The 20732-nt window shown below is 39.3% G+C and overlaps 2 protein-coding genes and 1 pseudogene across 3 annotated transcripts; 1 reads left to right on the forward strand and 2 right to left on the reverse strand.

The window, feature by feature from the left end:
* The first annotated feature begins 1009 nt into the window (after positions 1-1009).
* On the forward strand, positions 1010-4865 carry CSLC12 (Cellulose-synthase-like C12). Its single transcript, XM_089155804.1, has 5 exons — positions 1010-2311; positions 2414-2722; positions 2884-3174; positions 3286-3399; positions 3551-4865. Exons 1-5 carry the CDS (start codon positions 1547-1549, stop codon positions 4214-4216), a joined length of 2145 nt encoding a protein of 714 aa, XP_089011930.1. The 5' UTR covers positions 1010-1546; the 3' UTR covers positions 4217-4865.
* Positions 4866-6923: 2058 nt separating this feature from the next.
* Positions 6924-9906, reverse strand: LOC149014406 (receptor-like protein 44 pseudogene; annotated as a pseudogene).
* Positions 9907-12247: 2341 nt separating this feature from the next.
* Positions 12248-20430, reverse strand: LOC149014407 (uncharacterized). 2 transcript variants are annotated; one of them, XM_089156192.1, is made up of 4 exons: positions 20237-20430; positions 19874-20095; positions 17298-17363; positions 12248-13328 (listed from the first exon to the last, which is right to left on the reverse strand). In XM_089156192.1, the coding sequence occupies exons 1-4, from the start codon at positions 20399-20401 to the stop codon at positions 13173-13175; spliced, it is 609 nt and encodes a 202-aa protein (XP_089012318.1). In that variant the 5' UTR covers positions 20402-20430; the 3' UTR covers positions 12248-13172. The 2 variants fall into 2 exon arrangements, 1 of the variants encoding a protein (XP_089012318.1); XR_016173525.1 differs by lacking the exons at positions 12248-13328; positions 20237-20430 and adding an exon at positions 13336-15742 and having other exon boundaries at positions 17298-19956.
* Positions 20431-20732: the final 302 nt, after the last annotated feature.

Consider the following 20732-nt stretch of genomic DNA (forward strand, 5'->3'; position numbering starts at 1 on the left):
ACCAGGCACCAACCACAACACAACAGATGGCCAACTCTCCTTTTTTGACTCAACAAACCCCTTATTATTTATTGACTCATTATTGTATAATAGAGCCGAACCGGACACCACGTTAAAGTTCAAAAACGTACCTGCAAAAGATATAATTACATGAATTAATTAATAAGCTGATATATTAAACTAAACGCACATTGGATTCTATGATCTTCATAATATTGACGTACGATAGTGATACAACTGGCGTGGTTAAAGTGTATTAACGCCTTAAGAAAACATTTTTCGGTTTCTTTATTGTTATTTTGTTGGTAAATTTCTGTTTTATTACTATTACTGTTCCCTATTTTCTTTTGTAAATCATACGCGTTTAGTTTAAATCGATCGCATAACCCTTAACCCTTGGGAGTAACTGTGTAAACTAAACGCGTTTAGGGTTTAGAAAGTACACACACTGTGTAACTGTTACCACTGTGGCCTGTGGGTTTGATACAAATTTTTTTTTTCTTTTTCAGAAAAGTAAAGCAAAAGCTCACTTTACCTTTTGTTCCTTGTGTCTCAATTCACACGTGGGAAATTTTCCTTATTTTATTCCCGTAGGAAGGACGAAGGAAGATGGAAAGAAGGATCGCAACCAACAGGCTGTTACTTGACCAAATAATCATATTGAGTTACAACTTAAATCTTTTCTCCGATTCGTTCAGATCTGACGTTGATTTAGCTGATTAATCTCAAAGGCCAAGTGAGTAGTACGAGAAAGAAAGAGGATTCATTTTTTATTGTATCACCAACAACAGGTATGAATGAAGGAAATGTATGATTCTTTTCCCTTCCATCCACACTTTAAGAACGCAATTAATTGATTCAAAGCCAATTGACAAATCTTCATTAGGACTTGGGAGGAGGAAGAATCCCTGGAAACCAACCATATCGATTTGGACCTACAACGTGCTGTTCCGTTCTGGACTCAATGAATGAATTAACAAATTCCGCTTTTCCTTTCTATTCGAATAGAAAATCTTGAAGACGTGTTGAGCTGTTCTTTTCTTTCTCTGTCAGTCTCTGTGTGCTCTTCTCTCTCTCTCTCTCTCTCTCTCGCACTCTCTCGCACTCTCTGTTGCAAGCTGGAACCGAATAAGAGAATTTTGGAGTCATCCACCCAAGTCTTATTGGGACCCTTCCCCTTATAAAGTTCAGCGTAACCTCCAAATGCCCCTCATCAGACGCTTTGCTCCACCATCTCTTCCTCACATCCACCACGCGTCTCTTGATTCAAACCTCTCTCTCCCCCCATCCTCACTCTTCTTGTTTTTGGTAAATTCCACGCTCACCTCACTCTCTGGGTTCTGCATTTCTTCTGTTTTGTTTGCTTTTGAAGGTAGATTGTCATGTGGCTTCGGACATCTCCGGGAGTTAATCAGTCCCTCGAACAAGGGGCTCCTCTTTGAGAGATCGTTACTGTGATTTCTGATTTGTAATTTGTGTGTGAGTTGGGTTTCTCGTATCACATTGCACAGGGGAAAATATTTAAAGTAAAGGGAAGAAGGGGTAAATGGCTCCGTCGTTTGGTTTCTGGGCGAAAAAGAACCACCGTGGAACGCCGGTGGTCGTGAAGATGGAGAACCCTAATTGGTCCATGGTTGAGGTAGAAGGTCCATTGGAAGGAGACTTCATCATTGAAGAAGGAGGAGGAGGAGGAAGAGGCGGGAACGATAAAGTTAGAGGGAAGAACGCGAAACAACTCACTCTGGTTCTTCTACTCAGAGCTCACAGGGCTGCTGGTTGTCTCACCTCAATCGCTTCCGCAATGTTGGGTATCGCCGCCGCTATAAGGCGTCGGTTGGCTTCGGGAAAGACGGATTCCGACATTGGGAGCGAGATCGAGAACGAGAATCCTAGAGTTAAGAGGCGAATCTATGCTTTTATCAAGGCTTTCTTGTGGTTCTCCCTATTATTGTTGAGTTTTGAGATTGCAGCTTACTTTAAAGGTTGGCATTTTGGGGCTTCTGATTTGCATCTGCAACGCCTATTGTCGACGCCGTTCGGGATTTTCGATTGGTTATATTCGAAATGGGTGATGGTCAGGGTGGAGTACCTCGCTCCCCCACTCCAATCCCTCACCAGTGTCTGTATTGTCCTCTTCCTTATTCAGAGCCTTGACCGCTTAGTGCTGTGCTTGGGCTTCTTCTGGATCCGATTGAAGAAGATCAAACCAGTCCCTAAACAAATGGTTGGTGATATCGAATCCACCGACGGCAATGCACAGGATTACTTCCCCATGGTTCTTGTTCAGATTCCCATGTGCAACGAGAAGGAGGTAATTTTCTAGACTCCTTTTCCCACTTTATCGATTGATTGATTGTTTGTTTGTTTGTTCAAGTGGAATTTTGGTCTGATTTATCAATTGCTTATATTTTAGGTTTACCAACAATCAATCGGTGCCGTCTGCAACTTGGATTGGCCGAGGTCGAACCTGCTTATTCAAGTGCTGGACGACTCTGATGATCCCACAACCCAATTGTTGATCAACGAAGAGGTTCAGAAATGGCAGCAGGAGGGTGTCCCTATCGTCTACAGGCATCGGGTCATCAGAGATGGTTACAAAGCAGGAAACCTCAAGTCGGCAATGAATTGCAGCTACGTCAAGGACTACGAGTTCGTTACCATATTTGATGCTGATTTCCAGCCCACCCCTGACTTCCTCAAGAGGACAGTTCCTCATTTCAGGGTATGCACCGTTTCTTTCTTTAAGTGTTTGATTGTGTGTTTCATTGAAACTAGAACGGAAAATAAAATTGCTATCTTTCTGTCGGTTGCCTTGTTCATGGGTACCCCATAAATTTTAGTTAGTAATTGATTATTAAAAGCTTTCACGGTTTTCGCGTGCAGGGTAACGAAGAACTGGCACTGGTTCAGGCCAGGTGGTCGTTCGTAAACAGGGACGAAAACCTGCTTACGAGGTTGCAGAACGTAAACTTGGCTTTCCATTTCGAGGTGGAGCAGCAGGTGAATGGGGTTTTTCTTAATTTCTTCGGCTTCAATGGGACTGCTGGTGTGTGGAGGATAAAGGCTCTGGAGGAGTCAGGTGGATGGATGGAAAGGACCACCGTTGAGGACATGGACATTGCCGTCCGGGCTCATCTCCATGGCTGGAAATTCATCTATCTCAATGACGTTGAGGTATATATATATATATATGCTACCTGATGCTAAACATGGCAATGAACGTAATGATTCTTCGGCTCTGGTTCATCTATTAATAGCCTTTGTTTTTTGTTCTCCATTGTTCAGTGTCAGTGTGAATTACCAGAATCTTATGAGGCTTACCGGAAACAGCAACATCGGTGGCATTCAGGGCCCATGCAATTGTTTCGCCTCTGCTTACCGGACATTATCCGATCAAAGGTGACTTAATGAGTAAAAAATTGCAGCTTTCTTCCTTTTTTTCTTTTTGGGGTCGATTGTTGTCATAAATTCTTAATTAGGTCAACTTACGTTCATGAGTTTGGATTGCTCACGGTTGTTCTGTTTTGTGGTTTCCAATTTGGGATTGCAGATCAGCATGTGGAAGAAAGCCAACCTCATCTTCCTCTTCTTCCTCCTCAGGAAACTGATTCTACCCTTCTATTCTTTCACCCTCTTCTGCATAATCCTCCCGATGACGATGTTCGTACCAGAAGCAGAGCTCCCGGCTTGGGTGGTTTGCTACATCCCAGCAACAATGTCTTTCCTCAATATTATGCCGGCTCCGAAATCCTTCCCCTTCATCGTACCGTACCTTCTGTTCGAGAACACCATGTCAGTAACCAAGTTCAACGCCATGGTGTCTGGACTCTTCCAACTTGGGAGTGCTTACGAGTGGGTGGTCACCAAGAAGTCTGGGCGTTCCTCCGAGGGCGATCTTGCGTCTCTGGTTGAGAAGGAGCCCAAGAAGCAACAGCTACTACACAAAGGTGGTGCTTCAGTGCCTAATCTGGATGCAATGGGAAAGGGGGACGAAACTCTAGGCAGACAAGAGCAGCAAGAAGAAAAGAATGATACGAAGAAAAAGAAGAAGAAGCACAACAGGATATATACAAAGGAGTTGGCTCTGGCGTTCCTTCTGCTGACCGCCTCTGCAAGAAGCTTGCTTTCGGCGCAGGGTATACATTTCTACTTTTTGCTATTCCAGGGAATATCTTTTCTCTTGGTGGGTCTCGACCTGATTGGCGAACAAGTCTGAGCAACTTACTCGGGGATATACCGGACCTTGGTAACTGGTGCCGAGGGACGTGGGCAGCAGCAGCAGGCCGTGGAGTTGGAGTGACAGAGAGAGAGATAAGAGGCTACTTAGAAGATTTTAATGGAGCTGAGTCTCGGAGAGAGGACTGAAAGTGGCTGTTGTTAGGAAGTTCGTTCTTGGTCCCTCGTCTCTGCTCCGAGAAATTTACATAGGCAAGGAAGGCAGAAGAAAAGCGCAACAGAAGAGAGAATTATGGATGGAGTACAGATACCAACTGTAAGGCTGTAGAATGTTGATAAGATAGAACTCATGATAAAACGGCAAGGAAAAAGCCAGTGGGATGTGTGGTTGTTCTGGAAGAATTTGATACGTTTGATTCTTTTTTGTATTTTGCGGGATTGGCTACCCATTCTTTTGTAAGAATTTTTTTGTTTTTTAGTTTAGTTATTCAAAGTATAAAACAGGGGATTCTTAACAAAACAGCAAATTTGAAGATTTTCTTGAGTGGTCTTGATAATGAGGCCCTCTTTTGTTATGTTGACATTATTAATCCCTAACAGGATCAATGTGAAGAATGCTAGGGGTTAACTTGGTAAGGAACTCAGCTAGTACTAAATAACTTGATTGTGGTCATCTCCATTTGAGTCAATATTCATTCAATATATATATCATGACATGTATGGACTTGAAAAGCAGAAGAAAAATGAGCTAGTTTAAGAGATATAGGGGGTGTGTTCTTTCGTATTGGTCTTTGTTCTAGCCATTAGATATTTTGACTCTTAGGTCAGTACAAAAGATTGACTCTTAGGTCAGTACCAGAACTGATTATAAATAGTTATAAGGGTTTTTCCTTTTAGTATACTCATTTATGCAGTTGGTGGGGGGGGGTTTCCGGAGTAAAGAAAGAAAATGAGGTGAAGGAGGGATTTCCTTCGCCCACCTCTATAGTTGCTAATAATAGGGTAATGAGGGTATATTAGTAATTTTATTCTTTTTAATGTAATACTGTAATACACCAATATTTGATCATTCCACATGTAATTTAAGCAACTAAATGGACCTATCTTGTTTTTAACCTTGAATAAAAGGACCAGGTCAAAAATTATACAAAAAAAAAAAAAAAAAAAAAGGGTCTGGCTTTATAATTGAACGATGCTTTTGCTTCTTTTTCCTCCCCTAAGCAGATTTCGATGTATTCTTAAAAATTGTTTCAGTTTAATGCATAAGACAGTCAAGCGAAATTTCAGTCGAGATTTTGATCTTGACAGATGAATATTGATCCGACAGATTGTCGAGAGCGCAAGACTGAAGCAAGTTTCATGTATTCTATGTGAGCCAAATTTTGCGTGTGAATTTAGCTGGCCAAATTGTCAAGCCTGAGGCTTGGCTGGAGCGAGCGGGCCTGGGTTGAGGTCTCAAGATGAGCTTGGCCCAACCCAAGATATAGGTCATCATTTTAGAGTAAATAATGGGTCATCATTTGAATCAAATATATAATTTTTTTGGCGTAGAAATTGAATCAAATATATAATTGGATAGCAAAATATAGCTATAAACCAAGATTCTAAAAAAAATTCTGACGAAAAATTGCATGTTAACAACCTTCTCAAGACTTTTACTATTGTAGCATCACCAACAAGGGTATTATTAAGGGAACAATTACTGTTGGTTGGGACTTGAGATGTTTCTGTATTGCTTCTGATGCCAACAGTGTTCTAAAGGTTCTAACTACTCAAATTCTCAAACAATTAAATATATATTATTAATATCTTAAATATAAAAAAATATATATATTTTTCTCTCGTAAAAGTAAATTTTCCATCATTAACGAATGACTAACCCCTCTTAGTAAAGAGATAAAAATTCAATTCTTCCTACTGATATATAAAGTCTCCTCTTGTAAGCTATGTGAAACATCCTTCAAAAAAAAGAAAAACAAAGTATTTCTGTGGCAAACCATAGTAATCATAATGTAATTGGACCTTTGGAGTCTATTAAGTAAGAATGAGCCGCTGCCCATGTCTTAGGCTCTTTTTGGTATCAATTATCATTGTCAATTATGAGAAATTTTCATTATTTTAAATTGTTTGGCATCTATTCTGAATTTTAGTTTTATTTAAAATAATAGAAAAACCTCCAAAATCCATATGACTTTTGTCCATTATGGATTATGATGATTTCATTATCTTCATTTGTGTGTTTCTTAAGTTCTATAGTAAGATGAGGGTAAATAGTCAATCACTTCTTTTATAACACCATCTTTTTCCTTCTTTTCTCCTTGTTTACTATCATTTTTAACAATCTTTTATCTTGACACCAAACTTATTTTCCATTTCTTTTATTTTCGATAAATTCACCAAACCATTTTTCATTATTGACCAAAATGAATTCTTGTACTTTTTATTTTATGGCATAATGAGATGGTTGATACCAAAGAGCCTTAGTATCTTCGTAATCCTTTATGGTCAAAAAAGGTAACCTAATAAATATTAAAGATAACAGATAAAATTTAGTTTTTTATTTTGTGAGTCACAAAGTTCCTTCTAGGGTCTTCTTGTTTGGTATCTCTCCACACATGATCAGTTTGTTGATTTACTCACTAAGGGGCTCTATGCGTCTCGATTTCAACAGTTTCAATCCAAAACTCAAGCTCAGCAACTGGTTTTGATTTTCTTTTCATTTTGAGAAACTAATCGAAAGACTGATCAATACTGGGGAAATTTAAACTTGAGATACATAGAAAAAGGCTAATCCACAAAATTGATGTTATCATCATTACTTCTCTATCGGTTCCATGCCCACCACAATGATGATGCTCTCAAAGTCTAAGATGAAATAATTCCTCATCTCAACAAAGCTTAAGGAATACTGTGATCAACAACACACAAAAAGAAAAAGAAGGCATTTTGTTGGCAAATTAATTGCTGAGCGCATGGGTTGATATAGATCGAGTTGGTCAAAAAGGTTTTCCAACTCTGCTTTCCAAGTGAAAACCAGGAACACTATCATCATTCATCCAAAGCACAAAAAAAGGATAGAATTCTCAATTCTATATCTTCTCCCAGTTCAATCCCAGTTCCCACAGCTAAAAAGCTCTTCTTTCTTCCTTCCTTCCTTCCTTCCTTCCTTCCTTCCTTCCTTCCTTCCTTCAGTCCTACGGTAGCCTTCGGATAGCGTGATAATCAATCCGATAGATTTCCTTTGTGACTGGTACTCTCTATTTTATCATGAAAATCAAAATCTTTTTTTTTTTTTTTTGGAAATAAAAATAAAGTCAGCTCAAGAATTAAAAAAAGAAGAAAAAAAAAAAAGACTAAGAATCAACAATTTACGATCCGATTCCTCATCTTTTAAACAATGAATCTGGCTTAGTTGCATGACATCATGAGCAGTAGGAATCAGGAAAGGATAACAATCTCTCCTCAGTTCATGTGAACTCTCCCTGCTGCAGCTGCGTCCAGTAATGCAGAAGTTTTTATAATAACGGGGAACAAGGCGCCGATTCAATTACTTATTAATTCAGTACGATACAAAATTCGTCCACGAGTCGCCATCTTTGCCCTTCAATTATCGGAAAACACGGGGATCGCCTCAGAGCTCCGGTTATCTTCCCCATGGATCCGTGAAGTGAAAATTATGAAGGGCTACTCCTTTGGGTTGCTGCCAATTTCATTCTCACAAGAAAAGAAAAGTGAGAAAGAACTCGTCTTCCAGTCTCCAATTTCAATTCTGTAACAGTACTGTAGTATGCGTAATCATAAGAAATTTTTACAAATCCATAGGCTGTAGTAAACAACTGCAACGGAAACAGCTCCAGAATGAAATGGCATCATCCTTCGGGTTCATTAGTTAAAATTTCCAAAACAGAAAAGAGGATTATCAGTAATGAAACTTCTAACTGCTCCCATTAACGGAATTAGTTTACAATGTTCACAATTACTAAGGTAACAAGGCCAAAAGAAATTACATATATACTGCCCATATTTGTGTGGTTGACTCTTCCCACAGAATCCCATCACAGAGAGAGAGAGAGACAGGAACAAGAAAAAGAAAGAAAAAAAAAAATACACTTTCCCGTAGAAGGAACGAGAAAAATGCCTTGGCAACAACCAAACAAGACCAAGATACCACTAAAATCGAAAGAAAGAAGAAGAAGAACCCAGATAACCTATATACTGCTTTGCCCAACTTACATCGATTCTATCAAACTCTGAAGCCTGGGACTTGTTTAACAGTTCATTAAGTGCCAAAAATGAGGGTAGACCATAGAGATCATACCTGAAACGAACGAAATGATCACATCTTCGCTACGAATAATGTAGACTCTCATTTTCAGTAGTCGGGCATAAGCTGAGTGATCTTCCCCTCTTCTGCGGCCATTCCTTGCTCCGTAACCCGTAACCATATACAGACGGCGGTGAAACTAAACACTAAACTCAGAAGCCCACTTCCCAAACCGATCCCAACGATGGCCATCACCGACAAATTCCTAGTCTTCAATGGGGGCAAAGGGTAGCCATAGAGGTCCTTGTTCCCCACAAAGGAACTGGCATTGAATCTGGGCAAGTTCCCAGTACGGTTTCCAAGGGAGGCCGGTATCGGACCAGAGAGGCGATTGTAAGAGACATCGAAAGCAGAGAGCCTTACAAGAAGCCCCAACTGTTGAGGAACGGGACCTGTGAGTTGATTGTCGTGAAGATCTATGACGTTGAGGTAGGCGCAATAGGCGAGCTGTGGGGGTATGGTCCCAGTGAGAGCGTTGGATGAGAAGTTAAGAACGGCGAGGTTGACTAGCAATTGAAGATCAGGAGGGATTGGGCCGGAAAGGGAGTTGGAGGAGAGGTCGAGTGCCTGGAGATTGGTGCAGTTGGAGAGGTAAGGGGAGATGGAACCCCTGAGGGAGAGGTTTGAGAGGGAGAGCTTGTAGATGCGTCCGTTGTTGCAGGTAGCTCCCAGGAGGTAGGAGGTGAAGCCGTTACAAGCGTTGGCAAAGTTGGTCTTAGTCCAGTTCCTGAGGTTGTTGTTGGGGTCTTGCAGAGAAGCTTTCAGATTGGAAAGACAGGCTTCGTCTTCTGGATCCGATGAGGACGGTGGTAAACTGGCGCAATTTAGCAACAACATCAGGAGGAACGGAATCCAACTTCCCATCCTGTAATTTTAACTAGTATTTTTTTTTTCTTTCTTTTTTTTTAACTGATGATGTCTTCTCTCTTATCAGAGACTCGTCAGAGAGAAATAAAAGAAAAGATGTATGTGTTGCTCTCTGCTTCCATCTACTATTTGTTTATCTTTATTGGTTCGCCGTCCTATGCGACGAATCCTCCCTCGCCTGATGAGTGGTTCAGCTTCTTCGTTGTCCTCTCTCGCTCTGTGCCTCTTCCTCCCCCTCCTGCTGTTGCTGCTGCTGCTGCTTTCTCTGCTACTCTGAGCAGGCGCACGTCAGTTAGTAGCAGAGGGTCGCAGGGGCAGAGATGTGGGGCTGAGTGAAGGGAAGACTGTTTTAGGAGTTTGATTTGTAAAGTGAGAGGAAATTAAACAGGCAAAAGAGTGTGGAAACTGGCCAGGCACTAAGATGTTAATATGTATTTGGCACCCCACACGATGGAAAATGCAAAGCAAGAGAGTCTTTTATTACACACGCACAGAAGCGCACTTGAAGTAAGTGAAAATAGACCATACCATAATCGCACAAGTATGAATTATGATTTGTGGTGTGAGCTCCCTAGAAATTGGTACCAACAGTGGCACTGGGGACTGATAATAATGATAATAATAATAATGATCGGATTAGTCTCATAGTGATATGGGTTTGGCTTTTGGTCTTTGGTCTTTGGTCTTCTTCTTCCCCCTCGTGACCTAATCTGCAGCCATTGCCACTCCTTATTCGTTCCCTGCCATTATGATTATGGGCTCATCTGTTGTGTAGGAATTAGGTGCTTCTGCAGTTGGGTCTCGTCTTGACTCTCCAGTTCTAAGTTCAAACTTCTAATGGTGGGATTTGATTTTATTCCTTTTTAAACATTGATCTGATGAAAGTAGGTTTAGTTATAATAAAATTTAACGACTAAAACGGGTCTAGCCACATAGTTCTCTTGAGAATCGGCTAACACAATTTGTTTATGTCATCTAACTTACCAAATTCAATTCTTTATCTCATCTACTTGGTTGCATTTGAATTAGAGATAAGCTTTCCTTTACGGCAACTCTTCTATATACATATATACATGGTAACCAAAATTTTATATATAGAATGTTGGAACACATGGTTCTCTCTCGATCCAAGTTTCTAGTCCAACTATAATTAGAAAATGAATAAATAAAAAATTTCATACACAACGGTGCATGGTATAGACTTCCACCAATATCAAATTACCAACCCTTCATTCCCTATCACTTAAATTTTTTTTTCCTCCCCTCAAATTGTTCTTTGGTTCGTTCATGTCTCGGAGATTTTAAATTACTTTAAGTTAGGCAAGGGATTTCATACTTAATAGTACCTTCTTCATTGGATAGAAATACTTGATTTTCGTGTGCTGCTAATCCAATGGTCAAGTATAGATATTTTTTTTGGTCAAAGGTCAAGTATAGATCGATTGCATATAAAATCCGTCTTAGTTTTTATATATATATATATATATATATATATATATAATATATATATATTTTTTTTTTAAGCTGAGTATGAATAACACGACCATCAAGATCAAAAAGAAGTTTTTGTAGCAAAGATCCACCACCCCATCCATTGTTTAAGGTGTTGCTATCATATCCCAATGCATCTTATCTTCTTATTTCTTTTTTTCTTTTTTTTTGGGGGAAGGGGAGGAGGAAGGGAATTTAATATTGAATTTGATCTTTCAATGCTTTACAACACCCCCCAGTAAAAAAAAATCAATTCACTACTAAACTTACATACATAGCAGGAATGACAGTCTAAGAGTGTCTTAAAAGAATAAGGATGTTAGTGAGTCTAAAGAAAAGTGAACTAACCAATTTCTTTTTTTCCTTTTTTGTTTTTGGTCTGTAGAAAATTGTACCATTTAACTTTGACAACCTAGCTGCTGCATATAGAAACTTTCAATCAACCAATAACAATAAACCATATTGATAGAATGTACTAGTCAAAAGATAGATGGGATCCATATCAATATCTTATCATATTAATCCAAGTTATTGAGGTGAGTACCAACAACAACAGAAAAACAAATGACATTCACTGTATCTCAACATGCACCACACACGACCATTCAAGCTGCCAGGGGATCTAGGGACAGCTTTGGTTATCTCTTTAATACTGTCTTGTTTTTTTTGGTAACCCATTAATACTGTCTTGACGGGTTTGTTTATTGTTATCTTTTCTAAAAAGGTTGAAATCGTAGTTTTTGTTCACTTACCCAATGACAAATGATGAGAGGATTGGTTTCAAGCCTTATTGAAATTAAATTCTAACCACGACCCTTTAACCATATTTACATAATAGTACGATATCAGATCTACAACAGATTAACGGTGCCTAGAATAGATATGATTGTAGGGTCCATGGGATTTGGGTTCGTTAAGAAACAAGAACCCAACAGAGACACGGAGGCAGAAAATCATAAATCCACCTGAACCAATGAAGTGATATTAATTTTATAGAAAGGGGAAACGTATCCCTCATCTCATGTCCTCAATCACGTCCTTGGTAACTTCATTGAAGGCTTTGAAAATCTTCTTCTCGCTCTCTTGAAGTCCAGTTGGGTTGGGTTGGGTGGGTTTATACTCGACAATGGCTTTTTAAGCTTTGTCTCATCTGGGTTCTCGATTAGATTTATCACTAAAGGGCACACAGAGGGACATGAATTAATGAATAACTTTAGCAAGCATGTTTATGATATCCTTAAGAACAAGAAGAAAGGTAACCAAAGTGGAAGAAGAATAAACCAGGTTTGCTTTTCCTGCTAAACAGATCAAAAGCGTATCTTATACTCTCTCTTTTTTGGTAGCGTAGCCTATACTTATTACAGGAGATTTTTTGTTTTGTTTTTTTTTTTTTTTTTTCTAATCATAACAGCAAGAAATTTATTAAGCAACAAATGCAGAGAGGAGAAGCTCTTTCCTAAAATGGGAGAGTTCAAAACAGGCCAGTGGATGGATGGAGCATGAGCCCCCCTCGGCTAAGAAATTCACTTCAGTGTTTTCTTCTTTTTTAGGTAAACCAGATTCCTATTGAAAACGAAGGCAAGGTCCTTGCACAAGACATCTGGTTACAAAGATTCAGAAGATTGCAAAACTGTTCTACTTGCCATGGACGGCTTTTCGGGGTAGGGCATCCGCGACATAATTCACGTCCCTACAAATGACTGTTTCAACAAAGGAAAAATCTTCCATAATAAGCCGAATTTCCTGAATTACCTCCTCAACATCCATCAGTGGTGGAATGGTAGGGTCATCAAGCATGTCTACCAAGCTGAAGCAATCACTCTCAATGCACTCTGTAAAACCCTTCTGCGCTGCACAGAGGAGTCCTCCTTTAATTGCCAAGATTTCGCCTAAAATCACCGATGAGAAACTTACCAGATCTGATACGGCAAATATGCCTACCAGAGTATCAGGTGATTCAAATTCACTTCACCGTTAGAAGAACGAGAGACAGCCAAAATTTTCAAGTTTCATGTTATACATCATTCGGGGCCTTAATGCTTAAGTTGAAACTACCAATGAAATACATTCCATTTTTCTCTACTTTTATGGTTAGGATTAAGTCTCAACTGACCGTTTCGGGCTTCCTGTGAATAATTACCCCAGTTTTCTGTATCTCCAACAATCATCAAGATACAAATGATTTGTTGGTTCATTGCTCCTTCTCGTTACACCTCCGGTAAAGATGTTACCTTCGACATCAGAAAGACTGCTATTCTGGGTCATCCTCCACGCATAATTCTTGTTCTTGGATGCTACAAAGCAATGAAACAAACTAAGTCACAGGTTGTGCACCAGTCCATGTGTGGGACTGGTCATCAGTATTGATAGTGTTATAGTTGCGGTTTTCCTGTAAATGGGATACACCAGACCAAACCCCACGGACAAGCAAGATGCTTAAGAAAACCAAACTTCCAATTGTGCAGACCACCTGATGAAAGACAACAAAAGGATTATAAACGAACATGCGCTTCACCAAAGAAATGGGAAAGATGCATCTCAATCAAATGCAATAACATTTCTTTCAATTTACAATCTGAAGAAAGAAAACTTATGACAAAGATGCAACCATCTAATTTATGACAGAACTGACCCACTGAACAACCATGAACGACAAAGATTCCAGAGATAATATCAATTGAAGCACTCAGGTGTCTAGCATGTAGAAATAATGGATGCAGCGCTTGAAATACATGCTAAGCTCACATCTTGAGCCTCAAGTCAAGCATGGGTTCTAAAACCAGCTGATATAGTTTTACAAGTCTGTGCAGATCTCTCTGCTGTACATTGCAGTGCAGCAGCAGAATGTGACGCCTGGAAAATGCCAAATTGATGGCTGAGATTAAGCTGATCAACTCTTTAAGTTTGAAAACTATAGAGTTAAACTAGTTTTAACCTATACCTACCCAGGTAACAAAACAGGATTCATCCAAACCTAAATCTCCCAATTTCTCTGTGGTTTTTGTTTAAACTTTCTCCCTCCCTAGACCTAATGCTGTCTTAACCAACAAATCGAGACATACGCTGGATTACTCATAAAAGCTCAGTGGAAATTATGAAACAACCAAATAGAATCAGAGAAGAAGAAGATGATAATGAAAAAAGAAATAAGATAGAAAGCAGTGAGGCATCAGTTCAGAGGATTGATGAAAAGAACCCTCTTTACCATTTAGAGTTGGGATGTCTTTGCTTTTAATGGCAATTGTTCAGAGGATTGATGGGGGGAAATTAAGTACAACCTTCATCTCCTATAAATATGGTAAACATTTGAAACAAATAACAATTACATTATGAATTATTCATCACATTACACTTCTTTCAATTAAAAAAAATCATCTTCACCGCCAGAGCAGGTTAACGCTTTGAAGGCCTGATACGAATGCCCCAAGCCAAGCTCTTGAAGAAGCAGAAACTAATTAGAGATTGTCCTCAGCGTTTAATGCTCTTGCTTCAGGCTCGAGCAGTATTTCAGAAGAGAGAACCTACAAAATGACTTCAGTTTCATCTGTGCAGAATCCTATTTTGTGGGAGTGGGGCTCTAGATCGTTCAAGGGAAGTTCTGTATCAGCGGCCGTCTTTTGGTATGGATTAACTTTGGATTTCCCCTGCCCGTACCTATACTTCCTAACTCAGTTTCCCAATGCTAAAACAGCTCTTCTCCAAACCCTGGACGCCCATTGCTGCAGTTGCTTTCAGTGAATCGACTCTGGATTTCCCATCATTGTACCTATTCTCCTCAATCCAGGTTCCTAACTCTTCTCCAACCCCTGAACAACTGCAGTTGCTCCCAGTGAAGCCATCACAGCAGTAACCTCGTGGAGTTTAAGGTTCCTTATTTAAGAGTTAAATCCTTTCAGTAAGCTTGTATTTGCCAGCAAACCATGGGGATAATCCTTTCAGTAATTAGTAAGGGCAGAAAAGCTACAGTTAAGAGAGGAAAGATGAAGTCAGATCAGGTTTTAACCTCTCTGGGGTAACAAAACCCCATGAAAAGGGAAGCTACTATCTATCAGAGGAAGAAGAATTGGGGGCAGGTGCTATATCAATCCAGAACTTGAAGTGAATGAGGGTATCAAAGCATGGACGATTATATTGCTGCTCCCTGCAATTAATCACACTTTCATAATTAATGATATGGCCTACACAGAGTCACTATATAAACTGCTACCTACATCCCCCTTTATTGCAATAATTAAATTGGAGTTGAGTTGAATTGTATCCACAGTGTAACTGCATAAATTCATTTTCTCACTTCAATTTTACCTCTTGGCTGTTGTCCTTTCACAGGGATTGCTTTTGAGGCCTCCTTTAGCTCCACAAACACTTAAGCACTGCACTCACTTCCATGCGGTGATTTCCTCATTGAAAGAAGTTTTCCAAAAACCCTTTGTTTTGGCACCATTCTATTCCCGTCTGAGAATAGAAGTTAAACTCCTCCAACTTAATGACTACAATAAAGAGCACTCAGATAACATTTTATATAGTTCATCTGTGTACGACAAATCAAGGATCATCAAATATAGAAGTGAGTTTATCATTCTATTAATCATAGGGTAGAGCAGTATAAGTTGTTGTAACAAGGTATAGCTAAGAGCTTTATATCAAGAATAGAGGAAGTAGCCAGTCTAGTTGGTAATGAAGAAAGTGGATTAAGGAGAGCAGATTATCTCAGGCTTGAGCCTCTTACCCATTGGCTCTTAGCTGTTGAAATGAGTCTTTCTCAAACCAAACACTTGCAAACAATCAATAGAATGTAATGAAGAACTCTTCATTATGGTACGACTGATGGAGCCTATTTACAGCTTGTTCCAGGCTTTACAAAAAAGAACATCTCAAAAATAGAAACTACAAAACAAAAGGTAAGCAACTAAATTAGAAACATCCTATTAATCTAGCTACCAAAACATCAAAATGCAGACTGAAATCCAGAATTACTTGAGATTCTACTGTAATGTATTAAAATATACTTTCTAAAACTGACAATGGAAACTAAACTATCACAGCACTATAATTGGATCTTTATCCACTTGATAGGCCCACAAGATTGTCTATAAAGCACCCCACGTAAGGCATATGAAGCTGTGACACTGTTTTGAACAGTGTTCGTAAACAGTATTTTGGACATATTCTCTTTCATATTTTGACCAACATCACTACTATCCTACCCCCATTTCCTTTCTATCCTCTTATATATTATTTTTGTATGTATAACATAAATGGGGGAAAAGCAATAGAAGTTTCAGTCAAATACAATTAGTTCATCCTTACTGTGTTGAGCCTAGATGCAGTCGATCTCTTACTGGTTTCCCTAGTTCAATGTCATCTATTGCATTATTTGCCAGCTGTGGCTAACATGTATTTTCTATTGTCTTCTTCCCAACAATTTCTCTTCTTCTGTCTGTTCAGTCCTCTATTATGTTTTAATTCTGGAGCAGCTCATTGGAAACAAGCATCACCTTCCCTAAATTCTCATCCAATTCTGTTATCTGCAACTCTGTCTTTTATTATCTTCCCTAAATTCATAACTCTCTGCTCGAATATATATTCTTTAATATATGGTACGTCATATCTTCTATTCACAGAAAACTATCCAAAGTTGACTCCAAGATTGATCCATGTAACAAACCTTGGGAAATTCTCTATTCCCTTTGCCTCAAGGTTTCTCCATTGGATATTTTGAACAGATTTCAAACCTATGTGGTCTTCAAGGTATCAAGTTTCTCTTCATGAAATCCTAATAAGTTTCATATAACCTTGAAGTTTCCGCTTTAGTTAATTCTTGATTCCTTCCATTTGCCCTATTCAAATTATAATTTGGAATGAAGATCCCAATACAACAGGCTTAAATTGGGTCACTTAATCCCTCCCACTTGCATCATGGAACCTCCCACCCCCCCCCCCCCCCCCCCCCACAAAAAAAAAAAAAAAAAAAAAGAAAAAGAAAGGTCTTTATGGCAATAGAAACGAATCTAGCTTGGAAGAATGCTACTGGTCCCTCTTTCCCTATTTTCTCTTACATTGCATCTTGGGATGATGATGTAGAGTGTATAATAAGGTCATTCCCTTTTTACTCTATTATATTTATGGATATCAAACCTTTACCCTCCTCTGAACCCCCAAACCAATGATCCCTAACCCCAAGAAATAATAAGATAAAAGCAAATCATATGTGTACGAGCTATTTGGTGGGATTGCACTCATTTTCAACAATAAGACTCCTCCAAACAGCACTAAGATTCTGACCTTCAATCAGCAAGGCCAACAGAATATAAACAATGTAATATAACAAACTGTGCATGCATGCAAAAGGAAGTGTTCCAAGGGCCTTATGCAGCTAATGTAGCAATAAGAGAAGTCTTTCTTGTGAAAATGCGTGTAATTCCTGATAACAATATGTTACCTCAAGGAATGCCTTCAAAATCCACAAGAATGCCAATATTATAACCCCATTGACAGAAAATCCCACCTGTATTGAGCAAACATTGCATGGTCAGACTCATGAAGAGAAGCATATTACACACGGCATCGTGTTGGGTATTTATGTAACAAGGTAAGTAGAATAGTTAGAGGAAGAAGAAGCATCCCAATGTACAAGGTTCCCATTACTGCAGGGTCTGGGAAGTACAGTAGAATAGCTCTTGTAACCAGAAAACTAAAAAAGGAAATGTAACAGGGAGTATTCAGATGATTTCTTGGGTTTACAGCAGCAAAGCTGACAAGGAATATGGCAAACTGACTCTTTACTTGGGTTATTCAAGAAGGATGTGCCAATTTACCAAGGACCTCCACCCAAATTGTCAAAATGATTTACAAGTATTGCTATACCATTTGTCATCCCCCCCCCCCCCCTTCTCTTCTCCAGCTCAAAGCGAAAGGGGGAAAATGTTATACTAGTGGTTGAAGCAAATACATGGACAGGTGCCCTGGGCACCCAAAAAACTTCTTTTCCCCCCAAGTGACATGCACCGGAACATGAAAAAACCTTAATCTGCTTGAGACCAGTCCTCGATCACCAAAAACCAGTTGAAAGCTGCAGAATTGCATGAAACAACATGAGAGTTTTCCAAAAGTAGCTCCAGAAATAATCAAAGCCAAGTATTCCCAAATAATTTCATAGTCATCTCTGGCTCTACACCCTCAAACACATTGTGTATCCTTTCCTCAGAGGAAAACCAATCTAGCATGTGAGGAATGAGATGAAGAAGATTGTGATGCTGATGTTGAGCTTAAAGAGTAGATGTCTCCAACAAACTAAAAAGACTCGGAACAAGCCCAAAAAGACCAAAAAGATTCTTTATAAAAAGATTTACCGAGCTTAGACATAAGAAGAGTAGAAAAAGTGTGTCCTTGAAGTCTCCTTATAAAATAAATAATTTTGTTCGGAAGGATGAATAAATATATTAAAACATCCCACAGGGAAAGAAAACACAAGTGAGGGAGGGGGAGGGGGGAGAGGGAAGGGGCCCAATCTAAGAAGACCCAAAGAGTTACAAAAGAGAAGTATTTATGTCCTAGGTAAGAACAATGTGCCTGTCCCTTGGGTTATCTACAAGGGTTTGGGATGTAAAAGGGAGATCTTGGACCTTACATCCTTGCAAATGGCTTTCAAAATCTGATCTCAGGATCTAGATTTGTGAGTCCATATACGAATATTTCGCTCCATCCGAATTTGGGAGATGCAAGCACCAATCAAGAGCTTCCCAGTAGTGTCAACAATTGCCGATCCCTCAAAAGAGGAGTCTAATCAGCTAGTCACGGCAGCTAAGGGTTGACAGCATCTGGATCAGGTCCAGCTCGAGGAGAAGGCCAGGGTCCAGATGCACTTGGAAAATAAAGAAGAGGTGGGGCATGGTTTCGGCTTCAAGGCAAAAGGGGCAGGAAATTAAATCTATTGGCTACTGGATAAGAGCATCATTACCATAAAAACGCACGCATACATACAACATCAACTAGCATAATACACAAGTATATAAATAGGGCTTGAGTTTCTTTGACTATCTATCAAAATAAGCTTGTCTCAACCCAGCCTAATCCCTAAATATCTGCCAAACAGGCAGATTACTTGGATGCCAATTTGTGGACAATGCATGCAAATCCTCCTTAACTCAGTAAGTAAAGCAAAAAAGACTCCCAATATGACACAAATATTATATCATTTTTGTTCAATGCTTTCAAAAGTAAGTTAAAATCATACTGGCAAGATAACTATTAGGCCAATAACTCTTACAAACTGCTAGTTAGCATTGTCCTATCAATTCAGTGATTGGAATTTTTACACCAAGCCTCCATTGATTTTAAAAAATACAGACACGCCGAAAATCCCTTACATGGTGTGCCATATAGCCGAGATGATTCATGTAAATTGTCACGGAAATAATACGATGGGTGATATATGTATCCAGACAATAAAGAGTTTTAGACCAATCTTCCACTAAACTTAAATTGAAGCTGAACAGAAATAATCAGATCACACAAATGCCCAAAAAAATCAATGTGTTTAATAACGCTTAGAATTAACCATACCCATATAAAACATGGAGTAAATTAAAGAAAAATAAATCATAAATATGTTGTATACCCAGTGAATCCCCAAATCCTACTCCGTGGTAGCATACATAGGTTACTGTTTTCATTGAGTGAGCTTCCTAAAATTAGTCCCGCCGAATTCAGGTAGAAAAATACAAATACAAATCACACAAATTGTCTGGCTTATCATGTCTCCTGGTCATGAGAATTTCCTCAAGGGTTGGCAATGTTTTCTGCCCCAACTCCCAACTTGTTTAAAAAGCTTCTACCCGAAAAATTCATTTCAATTGCAAGTTTAAAATATTATACATGACAGAATCAAGTTATTGATAGCACAACCGAAATTAAGAGAGATTGAAATGCTTGTGATCAACAATCAATAATAGAATAGTAGCAATTATAACAGAAGGAGGAAGCAGGGAAAGAAGTTCAAGTCAGTGGAAGGCTAACCAAATTAGTAGGAATAGAGAGAGGGAGGACAGATCGGATGGCTTTCCTGGCTCGCCTGGAGATCTTGCGGAACATACTATGGACGAATCGAACAAGTAAATCCAAGCTGCGGTCTTTGTCAGCATCGTCGTCATCGTCATCCGAATTGTCATCGACATAATAGTTGGCAACGATGGTACTGGTACCCCAATGGCGCGGCTTGCCGATCACATTACTAGCTTCCTAGGTCATCAAAATTCAAAAAGTCTTTCAATTTGACCTTTCCAACGTCTACCGCAGATTAAAACCACAAGAAGATGCATTATCTTCCTTATGCACACATAAACACACGCATAAAGTGAAGTGGGCGAAGGAGAGGAGTACCTGTGAATAATTGGAAAATTTAGCAGAAGTTCGAATACGATAACGGAGTGGAGGAATCACAAAACGAAGAGAGGGATGGGGATTATATTCATAGCTGATACAAGGATTCAAGCGAGGGAAGCAAGAGATGAAAGAGGGCGATGACAACGTATGCGACGAGGCCATAAGGTGCGACTTCCAAGTTCCAATTAATATTGCCCGTGATCGGGAGTCAATGAAGAAGAGGGTTTTAAATATAAGGATCATGTAAATTTTCATTGCCATGATTCATTCATGGTTGCAATGGCATTAAAAGTTTATAACCCCCATGGCCCCATGGCCCCATAGCATAAAAAAAGGTTGCAATGGGAAATCAATCACTAGCTGAATCTTGTTGGGCTCGGCCCAACCCAGGCTTGCCCTGCACCACTCTGATTGGGCTGGGCTGAGGTTGGTTGGCCCATAATTGACATTGTCTTGGGCCTGATTATTGTCCAGTTATTCATAATGAGAAATC

Source organism: Hakea prostrata, chromosome 5, assembly GCF_041222555.1.
Source record: "Hakea prostrata isolate BN-2017 chromosome 5, UWA_Hpros_2, whole genome shotgun sequence".
Taxonomy (NCBI): Eukaryota; Viridiplantae; Streptophyta; class Magnoliopsida; order Proteales; family Proteaceae; genus Hakea; species Hakea prostrata.